We start from the raw sequence: 26,422 nt of genomic DNA on the forward strand, positions 1-26,422 counted from the left end.
AAATCTTGTATTAACACACCCACAAACCTCAAGGGAAGTGGGCTGAGCAGGGAAATAATTTCAAGCTATTCAGTAACCCAAAAGCATTTAAATTTTTAAAGTTAAAATTGTGTTAATTGAACCACTGAGGTAATGGGGTTCGGTGCACTTTTAAGTATTTTCAACATTATTTCTCACAATAGAACCAACAGAACCTTATTTCTGTTCCAGAGAAGCTGTCCCCAAACACTTGCCTACTGCATCAGATGATCTTAACTTTACATTAGTGGTACATGGGAGTCATATCAACCAACTATGCTCATAGGTAAGTAATGGGTATTAATCAACCAACATTATACTGAATAGAATTGGAACTACACCTAAAGTACTTCAGGTTTGATCTACCTACGTTTTTTAAAAGCCATTTATGCCAAAGCAAGATCCAAAAGGCTAACAGAACACTGCCACGCAAACCTCATGAGAGCTGAGAGCGGGCAGAAGGAACAGCAGAGTTTGCGTTTGCTCCAGGTTGTAGGAGGTTTTTACTGTCGGTCGCTGGAGGGCAGCAGCGCCGCAGCCGAGCGGGACGCTCAGAGGGCAGCGCCGCGATAACGCCTCGGCTTAAAAACAAACAGCAACAACCGCGGACGCTGCTCTCAGCCAGCCCCGCTGCCCTACAAACCCGCGCAGGACACGGACACGAGCACCACAACTAAGAGCAGAGAAATTGTAAAGAAAAAAAGGTTTCTAATAGAAAGAAATTTAAGAGACTTTTATTTGTAATAGCTGCTACAGATACTGTCCTTCCATCAGTGCCACATACCACAGGGCCTCTTCTGCTTCTTCTTTCCAGCCATTCATGCTTCCAGGCTGGCATACATGTTGCCTTGAGTTTCTCCCTGATCATGCGCTCTTCTGGGCGGTCATCCATCTTCTGCAACCCCCTAAGGGTTTCTTTATTCTCCATGTCACGACTACAGCAAAGAAAAAAAAGTCATAAACACAATTAATTTCAGTTGAAGTATAATGTCACTGCATTCTTAAACTTTGTGCCACCCTATTCTCCCTCTCCTTACAATGCAGCTGCTAAAACATTATTTCCACCAGACCACAAGAAGCCTTCTAAGAGTTACAACTAATCTCTTCTGCCATTTGAAGCAGAATACCTGTTTAGAGGAATATTCTTCAAAATGTGTGCACTGCTTGTAGTACTGAACACCCAGTAAAAATGGAGATCTTGGCAAATACAAAACCAATACAAAAATTACCCTCTATGTAATGTCAAGCCATTCATCAAAGGCTTCACAAATGTTGCCATGTTCATACATTTCTTTCTCAGTTTAAAAATAATTTACAAAATTAATATAAATTAAAGACGAAAAATTCCCATAATCATAGGATGCACAAGCATAAAACTATGTACCTAGTGCCTCTTCATATATTAATTCTGCTCAAAAACAGAGAAGTCATACACTAACACACAGTAAGTACCAGAGAATCACAAAATGGCCTGGGTTGGAAGAACTCAAAGATCATCTAGCTCTGACCCCCTCACTGTGGGCAGGGACACCTCCCACTAGACCAGGCTGCCCTATCCAACCTGGCCTAAACCATATTTAAACTAGACACAGAGGTCACAAAATTAAGGCTGGTGGCCTTGTGACTAATGACTCAAGAGCTCTTAAAATCAGTAAGAGCAAAAATTCACAGCAAGTTCATATCTGTAAAATGAAAATTTAATCCATCTGGGCTTGTACTTTTTCACCTACAGCAGAGTAGTTCTTTGTGATTGCTGGCAACAACAAAAAGGCAAGAAATACTGTCAGACACTGAAAAACAAATATGAACAGTCTGGAAGATTTCCTGATTCTGCTGAGCTATCTGCTAAATCACCAAGAAAACCACATTCTTTAGCAGCACCACATGATCCCCACCCATCTTCTTGAAGCCAATGCTCTTTCAAAAATAAGCAAGCTTGATTAAGCCAACTGTCAGAATGAGATTTTATTCTAAAAATAAAATCACAACTTAAAAAGAGAGAGTATATAATAATTTAGCTACAAGCACTGCTTTCTTCCATGCAATCTCAGCTTCTGAAACATTTAACCATGCAGTCACAACTGCGTTTGTATACGATGACCTAAAAATATATCCCCTGCAATATTCATTGCAATAAAATAATGTGAAAATTACAATTCCTATCTTCAGCAGCATTGTATTACTGAGGTCATTTATCACAAATAAACATGCTCTAAAGAAAATGAGACGTTTTTGCAGGTCAGGAGGAGAGTACTGTTATTTTTTTTCTTCTCTTATTGTAGAGACAAAGGAAACAAAGGATTCTGAGGCAGGAAATAATACTTCCTGTTCAGTGCTGAAACGTAATAAGCAGATGGACACTGTAAAGAAAATATATTTTCTTTCAGGCTAACTTCTAAACCTACTGTTAATAACTGATTTTAGATATGCAGAACTGTGTGATTCTACTGATTAAGGACTTAAAAATGTTAATAAGTAGAAACAAAATCCACCTAAGAATGAATGCTTTTTCAGAGGTAAAGCATTCATTTTAATAAATGCTTATTTTTAAAAGTAATGCAAGTGAATTCCATAACACTGCCTTCTAGATACAGACACAGAAGTAGTGATAATTAATGAAAACCAAAGATATTGTAGCAATAGGTAGAACTCAAAAGAAAAACATCCTGAAAATTTCAAATGCAGAAGAAACTACTGCATAAAGATTCAACTTTAAATTTTTTCCTCAGTGAAAAAAATCTGTTCAAGGACAAAAAATATTTTATATGAACACAGCTCTTAAGTAATATAGGCACAAGTTAAAACATCATTATTTTTATAATAGTTACTTCATGGCATGAACCATCTCAGTTGCATGAATACTTCATATACTAGACAGAAAACACCAGCAGTGAAAGAACGACACAGTATTTCATTTGTTCATATAACCATGATTAACTTCCCAACTGATACAAAAAAAGTCTTTTAGAGGCCCTTGGACTTGAATTCATGAACAATGTAATACAACAGTAGAGGCTTTACAATCTCTGCTTGTTCTCTAAAAAGCAGAAGCAGCTATCTTCCTCTCATGTGACAGCTAAACTGATCTACTCTTTTCTGCACAAAGAACTCTTGTGCTTTCTCTACACGCAGGTGGGGAAGACCAACTGTGTCTGAAAGCTTTTGCTTAGTAGATCAGTTATCTCATGCAGAATTTAAGCTGTATGTATATCCATATGTATTTCTTTTTATTTATGGAGCACAGCTTCTTAAGTGATCAAAACAACTTCATATTTTATATTTTAAATCAAGCCTTGGCTAAAATATTCATTAGAATATTTGTACCTGCTGGGTCTGTAGAAAAACTATTTTTCCTGTGACTGCACCAAACTCCTACATACTACAAGACACCCTCACCTTGTGACCCTGAACCTACACGTTTTTTTGGTTTTTGGTTTGTTTTTTGTTTGTTTGTTTTTTGGTTTTTTGGTTTTTTTACATCTTAAGCAAACTCCTTCATCTATTCCAGGCAAGCTAATGTTTTTCTACACAACAATGTCTAGATTGCCAGTGACAGACCACTGTACCTCAGCACAAAATAAGAACAAGAGATCCAGAGCATATTACACCAAGGACTTCATCCTGCAGGGTACAGAGTATTTTAATCTTCACAGAGCAGCGCCTATTTGTGATAGCCACACACTTAAGTGATTCTCAGGTGGTGTTTAATTTGAATCACAGTACAATGCTAATGAGCAAGCTAAAAACAAACCTCAGAGAACATGCTTGAGCCAGGAGAGCCTTACATTTCTCAACAGCTCACCCTTGTGCTTCATTAGGAAGCAAGGGTTTTGCTCTTAAATGTTTCAGCTTCTCATGAGTAAAAGACAAAAAGATAAAAGGCACTTTTTTTCCAATAAATTTTAACTTTTTAACTTTGCCTCCCTCCCCGAACTCCAAGTATCTTCTAAATTGTATTGGTAAATTTGTATTGGTATTTTCAAACCAACAGACAACATCTCCCGTATTAGCAGTCAACTAATTCCAAAGAAATGGGTCTAAACTGAGTTCTGGAGTACTGAGCAAGGTCATTCATCATACTGTGATGAATACTGGAGTTTAATGCATAAGATCACTGATATACACTTAAACAATTCCATTATTAACTGTGGATTATTTGCTTCATGAATTACAAAACTCAATACAGTAAGATTAACACACTGCATGGAAACAATCACTGCCACATCTTAAAGACCAGAGAAAGTTAAATGTCCTTCATTTCTGTGTCTTAATTTTGAAGACCTGCAAACAGCAATTGAGTAGCTAGATCATTAACAACTTGTTTTCTATGGATCAATGACTCAGTATTTTAAACTGAGGTACGCATTACACATGCTATTTAAGTGAACTATGGTAAAGTACATAAGCAAACTTTACTTCTAACAGCTTAGTGAATTCAGTACTAATTCTCTGCAAGTATTTTTCTTACAAAAATATTTAATGGCATATGAAAGCTCAACTGTAGCTCCAGTTCATTTGCCAATTGTACACTTTATTGTACTTCTCAACAATTAGATGTCCTGGCTTCTCTGCTATCTTGTATGGGGGAAAAAAAGCTTTATCCAATAGCCAGAATGGACACAATTTATTAGCAGCAGGAAGAAAAAAAAAAAAAACGCAAGCTCTGGAAGAGAAGTCAATTCACCAAGAAAGGGAAAGGAAGTTCTATATGTTGTATCTGCAAGTATCCAGTCATAGCAAGGAGAAAAATTATTAGTTGCTGAGTTGTTTGTTGTTTGTTTTTTTTTAAACATTTGTCTGAAGCAAATTAGAAAAAGTAACTTGCATATGAGCAGTGGTCAAACCATGGGGAACCAAAAGAAACATGAACAGAACTAGTCACAAAACAGCTAGGTCAGAACAATCAATGGAGTTACTAAGAGGTTCGATGGAAGAGCACTGGATGAGAAAGGACACATACAGCAGACATTTTATAATCTGTCCAATAAAAATGCTATCTATTATAACAATCAAAAATAGAAGTGACCTTAGATGAGATATAAGGATCTCATTTTGAGGGTCTTAAGCAAGAACTAAGAATATGGTCACCCAGCTAAATGCAATCCAAGCCTCAACAGATCCCAAGAACAGCAGGCTGTTGGTCAGGCTGCCAGGAGGCATGGCACATAGAAGTGCTCAATGTGAAGAACAGAGACAAAAGATTTAGCTATTCCCTGAACTGACGAGGTCAGCTACTAATATGTTAGATAACTTCCTGCCACATTTCCAGCACTGCTCACAGTTTCTCTTTTGCCATTAAGTACTTCTAATGAAATCAAGATTAGTAAATAAGAAACAGAGCAAGATGGACAAGCCATGGTCTGACCTCCTGACAAGTCTCCTGTTCCTTCTCCTGGTGATTTGCTACTGCTGATATCTATCATCTAACTACACATGTCCATACTAATAATACAAAAGGTATGGCACATACTATGAAAATCTTCACAGAGAACTTTCTCATGCTGGTAATAAATGACAGCAACTGCCACTTTATGATAGAATTGAATGTGCTACTTCCTAGAGACAAAGGTACTTGGCTTCCTAAAATTGTTACAGACACTTTAGCTGGATGTTATAGAAGTGTGAAATTTAATTGTATTCTGTTAAGAGTAGTCCCTCAAAGGCTGGTAGGTTAAAAGGCGCAATTGTTGAAGAGAGTATTTCACTGCTAACAGGACAATATTCACAATCAAAGCTCTAACTACACAGACTGAGCCATCCCCTTCAGTGGAACCTCACAGGCCCTGGTCAGGAAGGATCATCCTTCCTCTGAGCCTCAGTGATGAAGGATCAAAACTCCAAAGATGGATGTCAAAACATACAGAGGTAGATTTCCTGCACAGGTTTTCTAGCTCCTATGAAGTAAAATTCACCTATATAAAACATTTGTTTTATTTCTTGCTCTGAAACCATCTAGCTAATCCCTTGAGATACATTACTCAGTAGCCACAGAAAATGAGTTCTCCTACAAAACAAGAAACAACAGCCTCTGTTTGCAACAGATACTTGCTATGAAGTGAATGAAATGGGCTTCTCTCCAGCTATTTCTTAAGAAAGCTAACAGACATCTCACACCAGTATTACAGAAAAGTTCCTAGGGCTCTCTAATTCTTTCTCTCATTATTTAGTCAGCCAGTCACAGTCCAGATTGATCAAGGTGTACCCACAGGTGTTTTCACAACAGCAGTAATGTTACATGATCTCTTGGACTCTATACTTCCATACTAAATGTCTCAGAGAGAGAAGTTGGTACTTAATCTCTAAAACCCTTAAAGTTTATGCCATTATTGAACAGAATTTCTAGGACTTCCAGGAGGCAGATAATTTATATTGATACAAGAGACACAAAGGTAATAATAATAATTGTGTAATTATTTTAATTATGCATTTTGCTTAATATACCCAAAATGAGATTATAAAGGTTCATATACTTATTACTATATGACAAACTTCAGCATCCCAGCAGAGAGCAGAACCCAGTATGCCCAGTTCAAGTTATGCCAGCTGAAGAGAATAGGCAAGTCCTGTCCCCATCATAGTGCAACACAGCACTGGGTCTTCAAAAATAGCAGTAATGCCATGACAAAGACTGAAGAGGAGTGCTCACTGACAGCTATATGACTAGTTCATCAGCACCAGGCTGTAGGATTTCACACATAGGTGTTAGGGATTCTTTCCCCCAGGTCAGCCCACCAGAGCTGTCCTCTAGCTCTTAAGTGGAAGAACAAGTTTTTACTTGTTAGGTATCATGTAAGTCAACTCTCTTTTTAACAGAATCAAATTCTTCACTTCTAGAATGAAATTTGATCTCTTCGGCACCAAACTGATCTTTTGCCCCAGATTCATCAAGGCTGAATGATGAATTCCTAGCTCAAATTAGGAATACTAGCTGAAATGTGATTGGCAAACACAGAGAAAGGATCAGGTCAGAGCACATTATGGCCCTTGCTGATGCAGAAGTCAGAAGCCATTAAAGGAAAGATGGCAATTAAAGGGAGGGTAAAACCCAAAATACAAGTCCTTGAAGTTCTCACTGGAAATGATTTTGATATGCAATATGTCAGGTACATATCCTACTATTTCAAGTGTCTGTCCCATTTTTTAAAGACAGAATTTCTAATTGTATATTAGGTGACTGTCAGAGAAGAATAAAATATCTTCACACATAAATGCACGGGATTAAGAGTTTCTTAGCCAATTTTACTCCCTTGTCACCAGTAGAGAACATCAGATATTTAATACAAAAAATTATGCTTTGAATCAGCTTAAGATACTAGAGTTAAGCAGATAAACCTGCACACCACATTCTCCACCTTCAATGAGAATAGTGGAAATAAGATACAAACAAGTAACTTGAACAGGTGAATTTAAAAGCTACAACCTACTAAATTATTTCTGTAATAGTTATAAATAAGAAAAAAATTAGAATGTCTTGGTGCTGTTCAAAATGGCAGAATCATCAGCAGATACCAAATATTCAGAGATTACTGCTGGAAAGTTATCTCAGCAAAATATGATCATAAAAATAAACAATGAAAAAAAGCAAATGAAAAAAACCTGAAGATTTATATATATATTATTTCTAGAAAACAAACATAACAACCTCTACAAATTTTAGGTCTTAATGACTGCTTAGTTTAGTCCGGCCTCACAGAAGGGGCGAAGGGATGCAGAAAGAAATTTAACAGGACTCCTCCTGCTCTTTCCTGAAGAATGATCTGACTGACATGCTTTCAAGATAATCATTATTTCTTGCCAGGGTTATATTTGTTTCTTAGCATACACTGCTGACAATTACAACCAATTATCATTGTTATCAATCAGTTATACTGAAATGGCAATCAGAAGTCATGAAGCAGGCCCCTAGTATTCTAAGCATCGCAATTTGTTTTTTTAATTTATGTTCTGTTATTTGGTACTCATTTTTTAAAATTTAAGCTTTATCTTTTTTCCTCTTTTCATATTTCTTGTCTATATATTTATCAATCTAAGTCACTCTGAGGAATTTATATCATTAGTGTGATATCATGATATAAAAAGAGTAAGCTATACTAAACAGGCACTAAAGAGAGATATGTCTTGCTCACTGATTGTCAGACCCATTCAAAAAGGCCTTGTGCTCCCAAGATTCATGTATACACTGAATTTTGCTCAAAGGCCAAAGTGGGCTAAATGCTTCTACAAAGATTTCTGACTGTCACAAGAAGCTTTCCTACAATGCAGAAATAACATAAAAAATTCCTTGCAAGTCTATTCTGACTAACTGCTGGGTGAAAAAAATGTAATCCCAGCAACCCTGAACCACTTATGGTAGATACATATTGAAGAGCGTTATCTTCTGTCAGAAGGAGAGAGGCACAGGGGAACTGGCTCTCACCATGAAGATCCAGATTTAGGTTCTGCAGATCCTTAATGCTCACAATGCAGTGGCTTTGCAGGTATAGACTGCTCTGTGCTGAACAGGATTGTCTCCTTTGGAACAACGAGAACTTTTGGTGGCATCTGTCAGCTAACCTAACCACAGGCCAACCATATAGCAACTACACCCACTTTAACGATGGCAGCTACTACTGCAAATGTTTATTTTTTAAAGCAACCATGACAAAAAAAAAAAAAAGAGGAAAAGGCATTCAAAACTTCTGTGAGCATATGGCTAAAAATGATACAGCCTCAGAAACTTATCTTTTGTCTTCTTTAAAATCTACAGAATAAAGAGAAAAGTACAGGAATCTTACCAGATAAGGATGACTGTGTTTAGTGAGACAATTTTTAAAAATTAAAAAAAAAAGTCACTGCAGTTCGTAAGCAATAAAAATATTTTTCCATAATAATAAATCAGGGCTCTATAACAAAACAAGAAAGTCAATATAGGACAGCAAGTATACTCCTTAAAAATATATCATTGTTGCTTATCTTCAGTGGGTTCCTGAGATTTGATTTTAAAACTTTGCTGCTTTCCCATCTTACTTATAACAATGTATTTAAGTTTTAATTTATAGCAATGCATACTCCTTACAAAATGTAAATCTTGATACTAACTAGAAATTACATACTGTCAGAGTAAAAATGTAATGAGCTCATTTCCGTATGATATGGGCCTGGGTAAAGGAAATGGGTATTTTTAGCATTTGCTTAGAAACTGACTTACAAATTGCAGACTCATTCACATAGCAGTGTGAAAGCATAACACAAGAGAAGCATTACTCTATGAGAATTTCAGCTTGTCAGCAGTGACTCGAGGAAAGACACTCTTCCATGCAAATCACATTTGACCAGAAAGCCTTCACATTGAAGTTTACAGATTAACCATTTAATACAGGCTCCTAGGCACAATACATTTGAGTGTGCACAAGCAACTGCTAATAACAGCATCATAAAACATGGGCACCCCCCCATAAAAAGAGAGAAATAACATTACATTGATCTAGAAAGATGCATCAGAATCTGATAATATAGACACATACTGCACTTATGCAAAACATGCTAGTATATGAAAAGGAATAGCCTGATTTCATCAAGACATACCATACAAGAGGAATTAGAAGCAGTAGGAAGCTTTATACAGTACTTCAGGGATGATGTAACAGTAAGAGCTATTAGGTCAGCTGGTATCAGTTTTCCTGTTTGTGAAACATTCTTAAAAAATGAAACCAGCAAAACTAATTCATTTTTATCTAGTGACAAATATGTGGACCTTCTAAGATCAGGTTCATGAAGTATTTGACACAAAGTGCTAAGTCTTAAAGAAACCCTAGTGGTGAACAGAGATGCCTTAATTATGTTCAGATTTCAGTTAGCACACTGACTGCCAGCAGACAATTCCCAACCTGAAGGTTTTGTGGGCTACCAAGAACTGTCATCCCTCTGCTTATAAAAACCAGTGCTCAGAACATACAGCTCTAAACACTGACTGTCTGCATCCCACTCTGACCACTATCCTGAGATCTCTAAAACTATGGCTTCATTCATTACAGAAAAAGTTATAAGTGGAGGGGGGTGGAAGGTAAATTGCACTTCATGCAGAATGTAATCAGATAGCATTCACTTAATATGAATTCAAAATGTTGTGGAGGAAACTGCGGGTGGCACCTTCACTTTTGCCCTTCAGCTGTCCACCAGAAAATGCTTCGGCTACTCGTAATTTCTTGCATTTATTTTGGCAATTTTTAACTCAAGTACTTTTTAGTATTCCCATCCTTGTCAGCTTTAAGAAATATAATCTTTCCTCCAGGATTGTGTGGAGTGATTGTTTAGCAAGAATTCTTAAAGTACCATCACTTTACTGATTACATCACAACTTTGCACACTGAAAGCCACTGTATCCATAAGGGAGTACAAAAAGACTAAAATATATGACCTATTGGAAAAAATAAACCACACTGTGGAACATCCCCAAATCTACACAGATATTTATTCATCTCCCACTACTGCTTTATTCAAACACTCCGGTTTGTACTTACAGTGTAGCTGGAACTACAGGGTAGGTGTAGCTGGAACTACAACATAGTTACAGCTAGAACTACTACATTACAATGTAGTTGGAACAAATCAGTCTCTAACCTCATACAGGACTTTGAGACCGCAAAATACATTGAACATAAATAGTAACATTTTAAAACGAGTAACAAACACTAAGTAACATGAGTAACAATCATATCACCTGTATGTACAGTTGGCAGAATGCTGAACAAGCTCCTACTGCTGTTAAAAACACTTTTGAAAAGGAATGCAGGAAGGCTCTCCAGAACTGCATAGTTAATATTTTACTGTCTTCTCTAATCAGCACCACAACTGAGTAAGAGCAATTACTGCTCATTACTACATTCTGAGATTTCCTCCCAAGGGTAACTTAGGAGCATGGGGTTTGGCTGGGAAGGAGTTACAATAATTGTAACTCCTTAAACTTTCATACATTATTGATTAATCAGAGTAGCTAAATTTACCTTTTCTTTTTATTCATCCAGAAGAATCAGAGAAGGAGGAAAAAAAGTTGTGAAAAACGTGAAACATAGAAACAGGAAAAAACACAGGCAATCACAGAACACAAGTCTCATGGGCATACAAAGGAGTTCAAAAAACAATAAAAAATTAAATAGTTGAACTGAAAAAAATCTCTAAAATACTTATTTCAAAAATACTAAAAAGTAATAGCAGCACTCACTGCTTGCTTTATGACCATGGATAGATATTATATAAAAGTAACTTTACAAAGATTCTTCATTTATCCTAACCCACAAGCACATAAGAAGAAATAATCTTTGACGGAGAAGCCTCACATTGCTGAAGCTACAAAAAAAGTAGGATTACAAAAGAGCTCATTTACTTTCTCATTGAGAAAACTACTGCACTGTTTCTATGACAAGGACCAAAGCTACTTTCAGTGGAAATAATGTATAATTATTTGGAGCGCAGGAATATAGAGATATATGTATACTTCAGGCAGAGGAAACATGTTTTCAATTATAAATCTCTTTCTCTCACCTATTTACCCTTAAAAAAAGAACTCAAGAAGCAGAATTAAAATAATGCACTTAAAATTCAAGTTTAGCTTTACCTGGGATTTGAGCTAAATATTTAATACTGGCATTCGTCATAAATGCAGTAATTAGTACTTCAAACAGTGCATGATGACCGATCTTTCTTTAAAACTATCTGCACATTAAACTTCTTGCTTCATCATAAATTGACTGTCAACATTCAAGACAAAAGGTTATGATTTTCTTTACATTATTGACCAGTTAAGATATCAGTTACCATTTAATCACTTAAAACCAACAACTACTCAGATCATCTCTCCGGTAGCTGGCAGCAAGTCTGTGCCCATCCAAACTTTTCAACAATAAAGTTGAAGCACAACTGCAAGAAAAGACTTCAAGCCATGAACCAGCAACCAAGAAAAATTTGAATTGCCATGGAATTTATCCATAGTAAAGGACCACAAAAGTTTATAGACAAGAAGCAGTTAGTAACCACTTGTGCAGTACCCTCAAGCACTGCTTCAGCTGAGATAGCAGCATTCTGCGAAGTACATGGCTTCAAAATAATAAAAAAACCCCACTAACACAAAAGTGTATTTTCAGATTTTTAAACTGCTCTTCCACATAGCCCAAAAGACAAACATTGTGCTTGTTCTGCAATAGTATACAGGCTTACACTACTCATGTAAGCTCATCAATGCAACCCTCAAACAATCATCTCCTATCCACAGCTGTGTTTGACCTCTACCTCATCTACATTAATTGAACTGATGGAGCAGTTCTCTGAAATTTATACATTATTATTAAGCTTCCATTTTGAACACTAAAATAATAAAACCAAAATCCTTTAATGAATATTCTGAATATATGAAGAATGCTGGGATGTTCCCACATAAGGTTCACAATGTCTAAATATTCTGCATTGTAATGACAACATTCCGTTGCTTCACTACTGCCTCCACACCCAAAGGAATTAACTTTAAATTTTGATATAAAATATGTGGTTAGGCTCTCATGAAACACTAAGGCTTACCTGAACTTTACAGTGACATGAAAGCAGTGTAGTTCTGCGAAACCAGAAAAGCTGAATGTACTAAAGCTTTTATAACATTAACTCTACTAATAAAAATTAAGGTATGCATAAAAGAAAACTTTTTCCAATACGCCAAAACTAAAATAATTACAAACACTTTTGATTGGTTGAAACATCCCTTAACCTAACAGACAAACAAAAAAGTTTCAGGATTTTTCTCAAACTTCTCATGAAACATGTTTGAGAAACTTGTGTAAAGAAACATCTGTCTGGAAGATGACATTTCACTATTACACATAAGAAGTAAGGTCATACTGAAATCAAAATTTCAAGTAAGTAAATTTGGGCTTGTTAAGAAAGCCTTCTAAAGTAATTTTACAGCATGGTTTTCAAATATCTTTATTTGCAGAGTTTATTTAAAAACTGTACCTTTGCACAGAGAAACCCTGCCTTTCTTATTTTACCTTTGTTAACTAAGCTGTTAATCCTGGAGAAATATGCAGGTTTGTAGTTCAGAAGTACCTGTTCTACAACAGAAACTAATCAAGTCATATGTCAACTTCCAACTTTTTTCCTTTTTTTTTAAAAGGTTTCTTCCCTGACTGTGCAGATTTGGAGACTACTAGTATAATTGATGTGGCTGCATTTATATTTGGCCCTTCATCCCTTTAGCTCAGAAGTCAACTCTCAAAAACATCCTCAACTGAAATTATTTCATTATCCCAACTACAATTTTTCCACAGTTCTCACCATGTCTCCCTAAAAAAACAATATGCCCAGTCTATCATCCATTTGAAACAAGCAATCTAAAATAAGGAAAAGTCAAATTACAAATACTTTGGTTTTATTCCACCAACTGATTAACAACAATCATTATTAGGAACTGATAAGTATGATTCAGGCAGCAGTGGAAATGAAAACATTTCTGTAATTTATTTTAAATAGTTGAAAAGAAATTTCAATTGTGAATAGCACATGCTTTATTCAAATTTTCCCAGCATGCTTTTGTTTTTGTAAAAAAGCATCAGAAGTTTGATTTTCAGTTTCACATGCACTGTACTTGGAATATTTTGGGGGCTTTGTGGTTTGTTTTTTATTTGGGGGGGTGGTGGTTGTTAGGGAAAAAAATAACTTTCAGGACAAGTTAAAGCTGTATGGGAAAAGCACATGTGCTCTGTCAATCCCTGGTATAAATATCCCTCACTTATGGAAGGATCATGAACATATTTCATATTCTCTTTTGTTGCCATATAAAGCATTTTAAAAATCAACATATAAAGCATTTTAAAAATCAACATATAAAGCAGAAAGCCTGCCACACAAAGCTCTGTCTACAGGACAGTATTTTCATAGTTCTTTTAAGTTGTAAAGCAAGATGAAAGAACTTTGTATGCTGCTGCAAGCATATCATACATATTCCACCCTACAAGGAAATATCAACATGAGTACTACTTTAATGCACAGATATGTTTTACCTATTACCTGGATCTTCCTATGTACTATGCCTTAATGCTGCCCCCTGCAAAGTTGGATTTCAGATAGTTTCCTTAGAATTAATTCACAATTAACACTTTAATGACAAAAGGTCAGAAAATGTGGTCTTGTTTATGGACACATCTACCTGCTCTAGTGAGATATAGCACAATTGCAGCCCTCATCTCCTAGAGCATCTCCTGGTTTTTAATTTACCACCTAACACTGTCACTGCAACCAGTGTGACACAATTCAGCACTGGATGGAACACACACACCACAGACTGGAGGCTGTGCCACTGCTAAGGGCCACACTTAAACGCAGTCCAGGTGTTTGTGAGAAAATGTCATTACAGCACTGATGTGAATCCAGACTCACGAGGCTGCTGTGCTCCCCTTCTCAGGGCAGGGCACTCTTAGACTTGACATATAAATCTACAGTAAGATTTCAGACTGAAGCCGCCACTGAAAGCTTTGTTTTCTATGCAGTTCACTTCAAAATAACTACTTTCTCAGGTAAAGTTTTAAAATTCGTTTTCCTAAAATTAAATATAATATGAAATATTGAAAGGCTACTAAGAAAAAAACCTGTGTAAATAATCTTTTAAAATCTGTCATGCACAAAAAAATTGCAACATTTTCCCTAGTTAGCTCACTTGAAAACACAAAATCAACTAAGTAGGAATGCCAAATGTTGTCTCAAAAACTGAAGTACAGCTGACAATTTTCTTCTGAAATTTCAACTTAATCATGTACTCATACAATAAAGGGGAAATTCGACACAAAATCTACCCTACAGGCCAGAACTGAACTAGATCACAAAACAGAAATATCAGAAGTACTACATTTTTCTGCCAGATAAAGCAGTTTCCAGCAAGCTGCAACAAAGTTCTAAGACTTTCCTATTTACAAGCAGAATGTGACAGAGCTATTAAGGTATTTTCAGCATTATAATGAAGTCTTTAAAAAAAAGCTGAAGTGAGTCTCTGGGATGTTATCAAACTGAATGTCACACAGAACATGTGTAAATTGGAGGTTCTAAGAGGTTACTGAGAGCTTATTCCAGCTGACAACACAGAAAAAAATTACAAGTTTTTTATTTCTTTACCAAGCAGCTTTCAAAATTTTGAGGAATGAAAAGCAAAAAAGTTAAAATGGTTTTTCAGAGTATTCATCTTAAGCAAACCTACTTAAGGACCATATCCAAATTTCATTTCTTCTTATGTCCTTCTCTGCCACTCTGTATCAATCAAAGAAAAACTAAGATGCTGGGTGTACTTTGTCACTTTGGTCATGGACCTCAACCTCAGACATAAACATCTAAGATTTATAGACTAAGATGATTTAAAGCATTAAAAAATCATACCAAGTTTTTAAAAAATAATAATCAAATGGAGTATCTAAAATATTTATATGCAAGTAGAATTTTTAATTTGCTGCTAGAGTACTCTTAGATCAAGTACTGATTAGAACTAGAGTGGTAACAAGCCTAGAAACATTTTAGGTAATACCCAGGCTCTGAAAAACAGCTATTTACGCCAATCCAAAGAAGAAGGGGCCAGAAGCTATCCTAACTTGGGTAGGTAACCTGTTGAAACAGTCCCATATACCATCTCTGCAGACACAAGGTCAGTTTAAGGAGCTCCTATTCCCTACCTAAGTTATTCATTTCTATTTATCCCTACTGATATAGATCTGACTTCAGAACCAAACCCCGAAATACCACCACATATTTTGAAACTGTAAGATAGAGATGAGAAAATGGAAAATTGTTGGACTGGATTTGATCTCCAACCTAATTCATGTGGTGCTCCAACAATTTCCCAGGAAAACAAAACAGGATGACACTTCTGACAAGCAAGCTTCTTTTACAGTATACACATGCATTGTAAGACAGATTTATTCCAGTGCAGAACATCCCCCACATGCAGAAATAAGATTTACCATACTAAAGACTACAGTTCTGTAGGATGAAGAAAGTCTTATTACTAAAATAAAGCTGTCAGAGCAGAAACAACAGTCCTCAAAGGCTGAAATTTGTTCTCAACTCAGCAAGGTAGCACGAGTTATGACCTTAAGCCAGGAGACTAAATGTATTACAAAGCTTAACACTGAAAGCAAGTCATATCACCTTTTTTTCCTTTTTCTATTCAAGAAGTTAACCCCAAAAGTAACAACTTCCTTTGTTTCTTATTTATTGTAGGAAGAAAATGCTACATTTCCAGGACAGAAAGGAAACATGTCAGTCTGACTAAGCATAAGAATAGAGCTTACAGAGAACTGCAGACCTTGTGCATTCACAAGGCTCCCAGCTGCACCGTCTGTCGCTCCACAGCATCTCCCCACAGAAGCATCTTTGTCAGTCCAAGCTGCAAGTCCATCCAGCCCAGCATCCTCTGTCAAACTGCAACTATCTGTGCGTGCTGTGATAAAACCACACCACAAACTCTGAGCAGCTCCTCCCACTAGATTCCTCCCCACTTTCACCAGCCAATACATGGCTTCAGCGATGAATGAGAGGATACCCCCACATGAATTTGTCTGATTTATTTATCTGCTTTATCTTTCATCTGTTGGTTTACATGTAGACTGTAGTGTGTAGACTCTAGAAACTGAAGGCATGCCATGTGAAATGACCCAAGAGGTTTAAAAGACGCTGAGCTGACCTCAGAGAAAAAGTAAAGATTGTGTTTAATCACCACACCACAAAAGTAAAAAAATAAACCTTTATGCTGAAAATAACTGCAGTACAGAAAATTGTTAAGATACATGCTAGAGGTAAATGCCCATTGTTTATTTGAATATATATGCCACCTCTGTGTACAAATGTAGGTCAGGGAACAAACCCCCATCGCTATAAGCCAGAAAGATTGTAGGCTGGGGAATACAGTAACTTAAGGAAATGACCATAAAGACACACATATGCCTTGAGCTTCCTGCTTCTTCTGAAATCCTCATGCAAGTATTAAAAGAGTTGTAACCATTAAAACTGCTCCTGCAGGCAAGTCAAAAGGGAGGAGAGTGCTCAGGTGTCATCCTGGGATATTGAGAAAATGCACTCATCTACAGGTACAGGCCTTGCTTTCCTTATTTTTGCTCTAAGTTTGTCTTGAAAAGGTCTTTGACTTCTCTAGGCAGAAGATATTCCATGTCTTTGACTTCTTGCTACACTATCAGCATTATTACAAAAGAAACATGCAAGCAATTCCACTGTTTCAATGTTCAGAAAATGTTAAACCAGAAATGCCATTATATGCTACTGATTTTAAACTACACTAAGAATTATGCAATGAATTATTCAATGAATAAGTCCCACTCAAATTAAACTGGCAGAGAGAAAGACCCGAGTGACCTACTTGACCTTTTGGGGACAGAAAAAGGAGAAACTGCAGAACTACAGTGTATGTTAAAACTCTCAAGAAAGCTATCTGTGCCATCAGACATTCAACACACACATCTGTCAGTGTTATCATGTATATACAACTCAGAAGAGGAGAAGAAAGGCAAGCTCCACTTTATTAAGGTTTTCCCTTAGGCAGCTATACTAGCAAAAAAATGTTAAAAATAAGGTCTATTTGCACCATGGTATGTTTAAAAATCATTTCTAAATTATACAAGAAAAAAATCAGAAAATTATTATAAATACTAAAAACTATAAAAACAATAGAAACACAAAACAAAAACAATTAACATCACCACCAAAAAACAAAAGAAAACCCAAATTAAAATCCCACCAAAAAACCAAAACAAACGTCCAGTTAGCTTCCTCCCAAACAGTAAAGTTAAAACAGAAACATTTTGTGTCCTGGAACATGTTCCTTGCAATCTTAGTAGCTCTTCCTGCTGTAGGCATTGAAGTCTCTGACAAAGAGTAAGAAGTCTGTAATTTCCTGCTTCACAAAACTATCAAAACAACTGTCACTTTTTCAGCATTTAACAAGCAGACAGGAACAGATTACTGTACTCAGATGGTGCTAGTGCTTTATTATCTCACTGGAAATGAAACCTCAGCTATGAAGGGAAGCTGGCAGCAGAATTTAAGATAAACAAAACCAAAAAAACCACCTCAGATTTTTGAGGCAGGCAATCTACAATAAAAAGGTAGTCTCTTCCCAAAGTCTAGCAAGAACACGACCAGACACTGATCAAGAAAGATGCATTCTCAGAATCTCTAAAACACATTAGAGTGGTATTTGTCACAACAGAGACAGCATTAGGACAAAGAAAATTACTAATTAAAGTTTAAGAAAGCTTCATAAGGGTTCCTTCTCTTGCAAAGCAAGAGAACAAAAAAGCATTTTGCCGAAGTCAGCTGCATGCTTTCGGTTTCTCTTATCTGACTAAGAAAAACCCCTTCTCTCTTCTTGCATTGCAGCCTGCAAAAAATTCTATGAAAAACAGCTATTGACAGGCAGATATCTGAAAAACAGAAGTTAATTTCAAGCACTGTTAAAATATCTGAGCATGTTTTACAAAGCAATTTGTTTATTACATTAAAAAAACTAAAATGGCCAGACAAAGTAAAACTACAGCAGTTTGTTTCAAAAACTAGAAGAGGGAAATGTGTGTGTATGACTTCGTGTTACATGACTTTTGCACTGAATTGTTCCAAAAAGCAGAGTATGCCAGTTGACTTGAAGTACATCATAATTAAATAAACTTGAAAGGTATGATCAGCACAGAACTGAATTTTACAATCCGATGTCATAGTTAAGCTTCTCCTTAGATGGCTTGTTTAAGTAATAAACAATTTACTATAACAGAGCTGTTAAGAACACAACAGGAAGCGTTCTGCTGGAGATGAGGACTTTGTTTTCTTGTACTGCAGAACATACTCACTGGGACTGTTCTTTGTGTTACCTCTTAACTTTGCATCAAGTCGAAAGCAAACTCACCATCCCTAAAGTTTCAGCTGCATGAGGTAAGCTATAAATACTGCAAGGTACTTGTTACCTGTAAATCATCTCAGAAAACTTTTATACCAGTAATTTTGAAGATTCATCTAAGAGAAAAAGACTCCTTAGATCTGCCTTTTTTTTAGGGAAAGTTGTTTTCCAGTTCACAAAATGCAAATATTGATCCTATACAGTTATTATCTTTACAGCAAAAGAAAACTTGTGTCATTCACATTCACATTTAGTTGAAAGTAATATAGTAGAGAAAACATGGTCTAATTTAGGAGATGTTACTATGTAACCAGCAGCTGGATGCTCGATTTACAACTTATTTCACGTTTCATGGTGCATTAGACAGTAAGCTACTTATCCATATCTGATGATATCCTTCATCCATAGCACAGCATATCATATTCTCTTCTCAGTCCAGGACCCAATAAGCAGAGAGGTTTGCATTTATGTAACTGCATTAATTTAAAAGCAATGTTCTTACTAAGAAGAAAAAAGATCATGAAATCTAGCCCATGAATGGAAGTGCTGTCAAAAAAATCAAGATCAATGTGGGAAGCAACTTATCTGAACTTTTTAACGTAATTTTATTCAATCAACATATTGATAATTTTTGTCCCTTATGAAGTGCAGCAACATACACATGTATGAGAAAAATAAGCGAAAATGTCTATATCTAATTTCAAACACAAATGCACAAGGGTCACTAGTGTCTGGGGGGTGAGGCAGTGGGGGGAAGAAGAAAATGTTATCTTTGTCTGAATTATTTTCTCATTCCATATAATCACCAATTATTTATTACAATTTAAAGTAAATTCTAATATTCTAATGTATACCCCCTCATTGCTTCATTTGATCATTTAAAGCACAATTTCTAGTGTGAAACAATGTTAAGTTGTCATAAGAACAAGATATATTAGAGCTATTCTGGTATTAATGGTGGGATTTAATTGTACTTCCCAGGATCTCCTTGGTAATAAGACACTATTAAAGAGCATTCAATAAATTTACTTAAGTATTAAACTGAAACATAGGTGTAATTAGGAAAGAATATGCACTTAATTTTAAATCTTACGTTCAAACCTTATCTATACAATTTTGCACCTACAAGAACAACTTTATTAAAATGAGCATAGCACGAGTGTCTGAGCTTTCAGGTAACAAAGCCAGAATCATAAGCTCACGTCCCAAAATCTAGTACAGAACCTAACTACAGAAATATTTTGTCTCTCCTTTTGTCCCTACTGCTAAGTGCAGTGAAGGAAAAAAAAAAAGAAAAACACCTGAAAAACCCACAAAGGCAAACACAGAAGAAGAGGCCATAAATGATAATGCTGAAGAGGTCCAGAGTGTTTCAGCAAAGCCAAGTCCTGACTCTTTTCCTTTCCACATCCCGCTGGCAGACACAAATCTTTACCAACACAGACTAGAAGTTTCAAGGCTGTCTGAGAAACAATCTTGTCTTACAAAAGGTCCAGCAGATTGATGGTTTGCAAGTGTTGTCATTTCACTTCAGAACTAACCTAAAAGTTCCAAGCCTAGTAACTTCACAGTGATACTCTTCACTCACAACTTCACTGAGATATTCTTTCTGCATTGTAGTTTTAACAGGAATTTCTGAAACTAATGCATATCAGAGAGTTTTTACTTCAATTTATTACTTGTTTCTCATGAAATCTTGTATAGATTTGAACACCACAATGCTCTAAAATTAGAAAGGCAGTAAGTGAATTCTGTGCTTTCAAGGGTGTTTTAATCTGGTTTCCAGAGCTTTTCCACTTCATTTTATTTCAGGGTTCTCAGGGAAGGTTAAACTAACATTGACTGAATTTTCTATTTCTGTTTAAAAACCATCTCAAGTTCTTCATGCACCAACAAATCCTGGTCCATTAAAAAAAAAAAAAGAAAAAAGCAAAACACCAAAATTTATTGGCTCAAATTGGTGGATACAAGCCAGTTCTCATCACAGACTTTTAACCAAAAGCACCTCAAGCAAGATATGTATTTTGAGAAAAGGAAATTTTCTGCATTAGTCTTGGAAGATTCTTAACTACTTCCAACTTCAAAGTAATTATGTAAATAACATTTAATAATGTGTACTCATTCCTTAACAAGTCAGAATAAACCACATCACTTGGAGAAACTGGCTGACAAATGCACTCTTCTGGTGCTTTGTTCCCTCTGTCAGCTTTAAACAAAAAGGACACTACATTTCTGAAAAAGGTGTAAGACTACTAGTGCCTATTTTCCTGTATTGTACCCTTCCCTTCCTCCAGATTGAAATAGCTTTCCAATTCATATCAAAGCAGCAGTTTCATATCCAAGGAGCAGTTTCATTTTATAAAAACGAAGGTTCCTTATAAGAAACAAGGTTCCAAAGCTGTTTCCAAATTTAGGCTTCACATTTAAGTAAGTGAATCTGTATTTCAGCTGTATTCAAAACCAACCTTTACCCTTCAGCATAAGCAATTCTAGTTAAAGATGGCAGAATAAAGAAAAAAGAACAGAAGAGGCATTTCTTTCCAGAGAACATATAAATCAAATACCAACATGAGAAATTCAAAACTATTAAAAATGTAACTAAAAATTAAAAATTATTTTTTAAAAAATTGAGTAACTAAAATGAGGTTTCTTTTCTGTGTGAACAATTAGACAAAAGTTCTATCAACCTAGAAAACAGCAATACAAGACAATAACATGTTTTAAAACTCCAGTATTAAAAAAAAAACAAAAAAAAACCAACAAACCAAACCAAAACCAAATCACTGAATAAGGGATATGACAGTTATTTTGGAAGCAAGTTCACAGTAAAAATGGGACTGCAATGAATGAGAATCCAACTGGATATAAAAACCAAACAAACAAACAAACAAACCAACCAACCAAGAGGAATTTGCTAGTTTGAAGTTTTGGTATTTTTTCTGAGCCTTTTTCAAGTACCAGCAAGTACTTAAGGCACAAGTGAGGCCCAGCTCATTTAATCCATTTTTGATTTGATGAAGCCAAACTCATCCAGAACTGATTTCTGTAATTCTTTATATCCACAATTATGTTAAAGTATCTTCAGAAAGTAAAAATCTAAATTGCACAGTTCAAAAGAGTATTTATCCTTGCACTTTATTATTTAATTCCTTCTGAAGCAAATTCCTCACTCTTTGTATTAGACTCATTTGACCAATCTACAGATTTTAAAGTGACTTCATGCATTTGCCAGCAGCCATAACTGATTTTACTCAAAATTAAGTGAAAGAAAAATGAGAGCTAATTATATTTAAGAAAATTAAGTCTTATTTGGAAAGATGAGATTGTCTCATCTGCCTTAATAAAGTTTTCCTTCAAGTTTCATGGGTGTTTTTTGCACAATCATAAGTGAAATCTCAGTCTTGTGTTGTCCATATTTCCATAATCTGTTGGAGGAATTAATATCAGAATCCATACAAAAAAAATCAGTATAGCTTAAGCCACAATGTTGTTTTTTCAAGCAACATATTTAAACATAGGAAACACAAACTAGGACTAGGAAATCATAAAAACATGGGAAATAAAAGCCCAAGATGTCACTGAACCAACTTAAGAAAGGGTAAATTATGCCATTTGTTGTAGAGGAAGTACCTTTCACTCAAAGGAAATCAGTAACAACAACTAAACCTGAATTCCCTGAGGTGCTACCAAGAAACTCATCAGCCCTGAGTCAGCACATGAAATGGTAAAGCAGCAACAAATTAAAACAGAATACCAAGAAGTCTGAGCATCGTGGCAGCTTTATGAGTTAAGAGTTCCACTTGTGATTACCCCATTGTGCTACGACTTCTCTAAAAGGACTTTCAGCTTCAGTTGAAACAATGTGACACAGTAATAATTCTATCCTAGAATTTGTCTGATTATTCTAATTTCATAATCTCATTTAATTTTATTTACTTTTCTACACCATGTAAGGGTTTTTTTCCTTTAAAGGAAAAAAAAGTGGAGGAATGATGGCTATACCTCTTACAACTATAAAGTGCTCCAGTTTAATGGCATATTCACATATTCAGAGTTTAAAAGGACTCACAAAAAATCAGCACATGATCAGACATCTTAAAAGTTTAACCACCACCACTGAAACACATTTGCAATATGCTCATTTTACAGCCAAAAGAATACTATTCTGAAAGACCTTTACAAGACAAATGCCTAAGAAAAAGAGAAAAAAGCATTTTCTATAACATGTAGGTAACTAATTAAATTTGAATTTAAAATATTCAAAGGTCAGCCAGATATTTGTGGTTACTAAAGATGTCACACTAGTTTTATTTCTTACCATGAAAACTTGTATGTCAGCAGCAGCATCTCAAATATGGGACAGTAACTGGCTTTCCCAGTTCTCACTTCTTTAAGGAGGCGTGCAAGTGCTTTTCAAATCATTATGAAACCACAATAATATAAAAAAGTCTAGAAATTAAAACTAGTTTTCAGGACACACTGGTGTAACTACAGCTGGGGGAAAGCCTGCATGTGAAACGAGTTGTGACCTTGTGACTGACTAATGGACTGTTTGTGGAAATACTTTTCTCAACAAGTTAATCTTTTACTAGGTACTGGAGTGACCTGACTGTGAACTAGAAGCTGAAGACTCATGTCACCCATTGAATTAATTGCTACATTAAAATGTCAGGCAACCTGAGACAAGCAAAGGGTGACAGAGCCCCAAGCCCATGCAGACATCAGAAAGAAAACACACCTTTGAAATGTTTTGAACAAGGCTGACTGCAGCCCAGAACCAGTGAAGACACACGGTCACGTAATCCTGTCCTGGAAAACCAGAAGGCATTTGCATAGTCAGCCCCAGGAACGCTCAGATGCGTAACACCAACTTGGATCACTCCGAACAGCCTCCACAGGGAAGGTCACAACTTTCAGAAGACAGACTTCCCATACTTGCTTAGTATGTCTGGGTTAAGCATTAGCTAGCCAGTCATGCACCTACACAAAATTATAAACAAGCTGCTGTATGAATATGGAAGAGCAGGGTTCTCAATTCTTACTCCTTGGCTGCCCACTCACAACAACTGAAAGACCAATGCAGTTACACAGAAAGGGTTAAGAATTTTAAATCCTGTCATTATAGATTATTTTAGCAAGTGCAAATAGGTATACAGTAGCCCAACAAACCCTTATCAAAAGTCACCATGGTAAGAACTAACCACTTCCCTTGTGAGAGCCAGCTTCATCCCCTCCCAGTTATAAAAACATGCCATTTATTTGAACATGGAAAGGGAGTAACAGTGCTAGACCCATATTGTCTCATTTCCTATTTCCTTTTAAGTATCAAAATGCAGGTCTTTTCACAATGAGATTCAGAAATGAAATGAGGCATACATTGGGCCTTCAGGAGATAAAGTGAAATGCTGGTTCTCTAAAATGCACTTAAGGGGAGAAAAAGAACAAGAGTATTTTTTCCTCCCCCAAAGTGGTTATAAAGAAACATAAGGAAAGATTGGACAGACTGACAAAAAAAAAAAAAAAAAAAAAAAGCCAAAACCATGCCCGATAATAACTACCAAAAAACTTTGCATAATTATTCATGGTTTCAAGCAAAATTCAGTAGTTTAAAAATATTAATAGCACAAAGTCCATATTCTGTACCTCCACCAAATCAGAAATGTATTTGTCACCATGTCTGATGCACAAATATTTTGAGATCTGGAGGCAATAGTGTCTTCTCAACCAGAGATTAACTGACAATATGAAAAAAAGAGCCTTCCTAAGGCATCAGCTCTCATAACACAAGCTGTGTTCTCCCCACAGAGGGGAGACACAACACTGTTGGTCCTAAGTAGTATAACCAGTTGAGCTCTTTTGCACAGATGACATGTCACATTTCTGAAAATACTGCTGTAGTATAAATCAGTCCTGCATCTGGTTTTGGCTTTGTTCTAATCCAGTTTGCCTGCTTACTATTTGTGCAAATCAGAGCTTTAGCACTTTTGGCTCTATGATCAGAAAAACTTATAGCTTTTGTGACAATGTTAACCAGAGAAGGTAAAGTTCTTCTGTAGTCTATCCCCTCACAAACATTAATGGAACAGACCTGAATTATTTCCCAATAAGCTGGATGAAACAAACTGAGTATTTTTTTCAAAATCTTAAGTCTAACTATTCATAGCTACAGGTCCTAGGCACATTAAAGAGACAGTCACTATCTTAATTTGACCACCTGCACAATTGTATCCTTTCAATCCAGGTTTTAATCATGACAAACCCATGAGTTTTAGATATTTCATAAGTAAGTATGCACCAAAAACTATCAGCATAGCCTAGGCAAAAGCAACTTAAGCGTGCTAACACACTTCTGTGTAGAGGTTCTGTTACAGCCAGGAGGTCTTGCAGTTTGTAGCACATACTACATAACCAGATGTTCCATCCTTCTTTTTCCCCCCAAAGTTCTACAGAGGTACCGAGTGCCTGAAGCATCAGAGGCAATCCAGCTCGCTAACTTTACACGTCCTAGAAAAGTTTTACCTAGCTGCGTGCCACAAGGTGCAGAGAACTCACCCAGCCACTGCGAGTACAACAGAGACGGTAGCTTCATCCTGCAGCCAGCTGCTACAGAGAGCTGATAAGCAGAGAAAGCTCACTCAGAACACTGACAGAGTCCCATGTAACTCCAAGATGGGCATAATGGTAAATTCAGGCACTGATTTTCCTCTGAAGAGGAATTTATGTTTTGAACAAAGCCCACACTAGTTAGTCACAGACTTAGTAATAAACTGCTTTATTTCAGGCTAAGGTACCAATATTACAAATATGGTAGACACACATGAAGTGAACAGTTGCACACAAAGAATACCAATAAAGCCTTATAAGGTTCCTCCACTGTTTAAGGTTTTTCCTAGAGGCTCATTCACAAGATTAAAATCTGAGTTTTTGTCTAAGTCCTAGCTATTTAAGTCTCAACTACTTATGCACATGCAAGTATGTTAAATTCAGTTGAAATACTAATGCATACAGCTAAGCTGCTTCCTGGGAAGAAATACTTTAAAAAAATTATTTGTCAAATTAGAAAAAGTGAAAGACCTATTTTGATGAAGCTCCTTTGGAACTCTGTCTACATGACAGCAACTGGCAGATTTCCTACTAGTTCCCCTTGCTAGTTCCTCAACAGTCTACCCGGTAGGCTGAAAGGAAGCCAAAAATCTAAAAGTTCTGGCTGTGCTCTCCCCTGCAGTCTTGATTCCCAGGGTCTTTAAGTGGCTTGCCCTGGCACTGGACCTCTATTCTCATTTGCAGTCAATTTAAAATAAAGGAATGCAGTTCATATGTAGCTGATTTCAAAGTGTCACAGCAATTCTCCTTTTCCACCTGGCTTTGCTGCGCATCATCGCTAGCAGCAGCAGAACTGTAAAACTCTGCCACAAACATGCAACTCAGAGCAGGTCAGAACAAGCTAACAGTAGAGCATACTAATTTACTGCTGAGACACCAGGGAGAATTAAATAC

The 26,422-nt window shown here is 36.2% G+C and overlaps 1 protein-coding gene across 2 annotated transcripts in view; it reads right to left on the bottom strand.

Annotated features, from left to right (window-relative positions):
- Positions 1 to 26,422, bottom strand: part of MAP3K1 (mitogen-activated protein kinase kinase kinase 1) — a 58,239-nt gene that overhangs the window by 21,917 nt on the left and 9,900 nt on the right. For both annotated transcript variants that reach the window (XM_054286899.1, XM_054286907.1), the window contains exon 2: positions 803 to 953. In XM_054286899.1, the coding sequence (XP_054142874.1) occupies positions 803 to 946 (144 nt within the window). In that variant the 5' untranslated portion in view covers positions 947 to 953. The remainder of the gene's footprint in view (positions 1 to 802; positions 954 to 26,422) is intronic.

The sequence above is a fragment of the Melozone crissalis genome, unplaced genomic scaffold, assembly GCF_028551555.1.
Source record: "Melozone crissalis strain CALT ecotype California unplaced genomic scaffold, PUWL_Pcris_2 ptg000005l_1, whole genome shotgun sequence".
Lineage (NCBI taxonomy): Eukaryota > Metazoa > Chordata > Aves > Passeriformes > Passerellidae > Melozone > Melozone crissalis.